Here is a 3,290-nt window from a genome sequence, read left to right as displayed (position 1 = left end):
AATTACACTAGGTTAGGGTAGGTTCTGAGTTCTAATTTTTCAACTCAAAATTACTAAGGTTTGGTGCCAGTTATGGCAGGCTGTACCCGAACTCAGACCAAATGCAACTCTAATACCATCCGGCCTGCTTGTAGATACTTAGATTACCACCCAGCTCTTAAAATTGCATCTTATAATGCTTCTTTTATACAATTCCAACCATATTTTTTAACCCACCAAGCTTCCATAGTAAGGATTCTCATTCATGGCCTCATAAGATATGGGTATCAAGTCTAGATATTTGAGCATGACCACACTTCTGCAATCTTATCAGAGCAAGGAATATATTCAACAATACAAAGCATCCATAGCAATAAAACTGAACACAGCAGAGCATGGTGTACCTAATTCAAGCAAAAACTGCAGGGGCAGAGAGTCGACACAAGGTGAAAGGATATTCCAAGCCACGGCACGGAAAGATCCTAACTCCGACAAACCTGAATGCGAGAGACCTAATTAGTCTGAGTGAAAGCACCCTTCTCAGGGTCAGCCATTGCGTGATCCTCTGTCCTTGCAGCATTGAACTCTGCACTGTCGCTACTGTTGCTGCCCTTGACGTCTGCATCAGCTGGACCAAAACCATACTGAATAGCCATACGCTCAACATCCTCATCGGAGAGGAATGGCAACTCCTTCGCAGCACGAACATAGCTTATGTTCTCCAAATAGCCCTTCGCAAAGATAAGATCAATCTCCTCCAGTGACCGCCCAGCAGTCTCAGGATAGAAGAAATAAATGACTGGAAGAAAGCATGCATTGATACATGCAAAGAAAAGATAAGTCCCCCAGCTAATATTAGAAATCATGATGGGAGTCACCATAACAATGAGAAAATTGAAGAGCCAATTTGTGCAAGTTGAGATAGCATTAGCTTTTGCTCTTGTCTTGATTGGCGAAATTTCCGCGGGATATAGCCAAGGCAAGGGCAGCCAGGTGGCACCGAAAGACCTGAAGAGGATCAACATACCGTCAAATACCTTGGCCTAAAGGGGTGAAGTGAATAGGCGCAGAAGAGCGACAAGAACTACTTACGCAATATATGTGAAAAGACCCACTGCAGCGCCCTTTGCAGCTGATGGAGTGCCTGGAATCAAGCAAGCAAAAGTGAGGACCATTGAGAGACACTGGCCAATTGTGCCCCACCAGAAGAGCTTGCGTCTTCCAACTCTCTCGATCAGAAACCACGAAAATGTAGCAAAGATTGAGTAAACAATCATATTGACACCTCCCAGTATCATAGACATAAACCCAGTCTGGTTCAGTGAGTTCTTGAAAAGGACTGGCAGGTAATAGATGACTGCATTGCAACCGCCAATTTGCTGGAAGAATTGAGAGGAGCACCCCAAAAGCATTCGTCGAAAATGCTGAGTCTTTCCGCCGGTGAAGACAGCAGATAAGGGGGTGTTCTTTCCTGCTTGACCTGAACTGTCAAATAGTTAGTTTCAGGCTCAAAAGGTACACGCCAAATGTGACTTACGCTCTAATTGAGTCAAGGATGATGTTTTTCTGGAGTTGCACATCATGGTGGGATATCTCTTTGCCCATAAGTGCAGCAATCACAGCTTCACCCTCTTCGTATCGTTCACGCGTGAACAGCCAGCGGGGCGACTCAGGCAGAACCATCATTCCAAAGATGATGAAAAGACCAAAGACTATTTGGAATGCAATGGGAAAGCGCCATGTAAGATCAGGCGAGCCATAAGATGCACCAAAGTCGATCCAATAGGCTATAAGTGTACCGAATGCGATAGTAGCACCTTCAATACAGATAAGCAATCCTCTGTTGGAGGTCCTTGAGCACTCAGCCTGGTACGTTGGGATTGTGGATGTGTTCATCCCATTTCCAATGCCAGTAATAACTCGCCCAATGATAAACTGTGCGAGAGGGACATGCCCCGGATACGAAGTTACTTGAATGATGACGCCAAGGATCATCACGGTTGCACCCATCATGATCGACTTTCGCCGCCCCAGCCAGTCTCCAGCACCCAGTATAAATACAGCACCAGCGAGACATCCTGAAAAGAGCATCAATAAAAGATAATGATTCATTCTTTCGGAAGTCAAACATACCTATTTCGTAAATGGCAGTTACTGTACCCTGCATAGTCGAATTACCTCTAGTTGCCGTAAATACATCATTGAAAGGTTGAGCATCGATGATGCCGCTCATGACACCTTCTGTTTCAAGTAATCAGCTTGGGACTTAAGAGGTGACTCGATTCTGAGCGTTCTAATGACATACGATCGTAACCGAATAGCAAGAAGCCCATGGTCGCTGCGGTTGTAACTGCCCGCATAAGCAGGTTGCCGGACATGCCAGCGAATTTCGGGGAAGCCATGGTGATCTCTCTAGGTGATAAGCGCCCAGTAGACCGGAAGATGCTTTTTTGAACAAGGAAAGTTCTCAACTGCAACACGGCGGAAGGTCCTGCTCCAGTAAAACCAGAAGAACGAGAGACCTGTAGTAGAGTAGCGACGACTCCAAATCCTGGATTATTTCAGACGAACAAACCAACAGGCAGTCCGAAATGGGTTGCTTTGTCAACCTCAGGAAGAAAGGCGGCTTGGTCTGAGCAAGAGGGTAGGTAGATTGATACTTGTGAGGAAGAAGCTCATCTTTATAGATTTCCCCACGCACCACCCCAGAACATGGGAAATATGTGTGGAGTCATAATCCGACCCAAGACTCCACAATAATCTCGCAGAGTCGCAGGTTTGAAGAGCACCGTGGGCCGTGGCTGATCCGCTGAGTCGGAAAGAATTCCTCCAACTCTTGAATTTTCCCTTTCTTTCCTACTCTCTCTTTGAACAAAGTTTTTGAGGACGGTGGGGAACATATTTCGTAGCAGAAAATTTCACTTCCAGTATGCTACAAGTAGCCTAAAGGTTAGTCTAAACCCGCCGCTAATCCGCCTTGAAAAAGGGAATAGCCATTGATCGGTGGTGAGAACAACCAGGGTAGATATGTCATTGGGAACATGGGGTGGTAGAGGCGGAGATCTCCTGGGGGCTAGTGCACGGAGTAAGCTTTAGCTTATTGCTTCAAGGTTACCATTGGCTAAATTACTCGGAAGACTAGAAAAGCAGCGGGCTTAGGCTTGAAACCAAGGTACCCTAGGTAGGCGTAGTTACCTTGACCCAAGTTCTTACTTTAACAGCAACAAGTCATAATAATCAAACCAAAGTTCTATCTTTCAAGATTGGACAACAACTTGATCAACCATATTTACTCCGAATAAGTAAAATAG

General features: G+C 45.4%; 1 protein-coding gene across 1 annotated transcript; it reads right to left on the bottom strand.

Annotated features, from left to right (window-relative positions):
* Positions 1-491: 491 nt before the first annotated feature.
* On the bottom strand, positions 492-2,381 carry CDV56_100780 (uncharacterized protein; the record flags this gene model as incomplete). Its single annotated transcript, XM_026754399.1, has 5 exons — positions 492-987; positions 1,072-1,464; positions 1,517-2,057; positions 2,113-2,220; positions 2,285-2,381. 5 exons carry the CDS (start codon positions 2,379-2,381, stop codon positions 492-494), a joined length of 1,635 nt encoding a protein of 544 aa, XP_026609496.1.
* Between the last annotated feature and the right edge of the window lie 909 nt (positions 2,382-3,290).

Source organism: Aspergillus thermomutatus (assembly GCF_002237265.1).
Source record: "Aspergillus thermomutatus strain HMR AF 39 chromosome Unknown NODE_517, whole genome shotgun sequence".
NCBI lineage: Eukaryota > Fungi > Ascomycota > Eurotiomycetes > Eurotiales > Aspergillaceae > Aspergillus > Aspergillus thermomutatus.
Note: the sequence above shows the minus strand (reverse complement) of the source record. Positions and strands in the feature narration are given on the sequence as shown.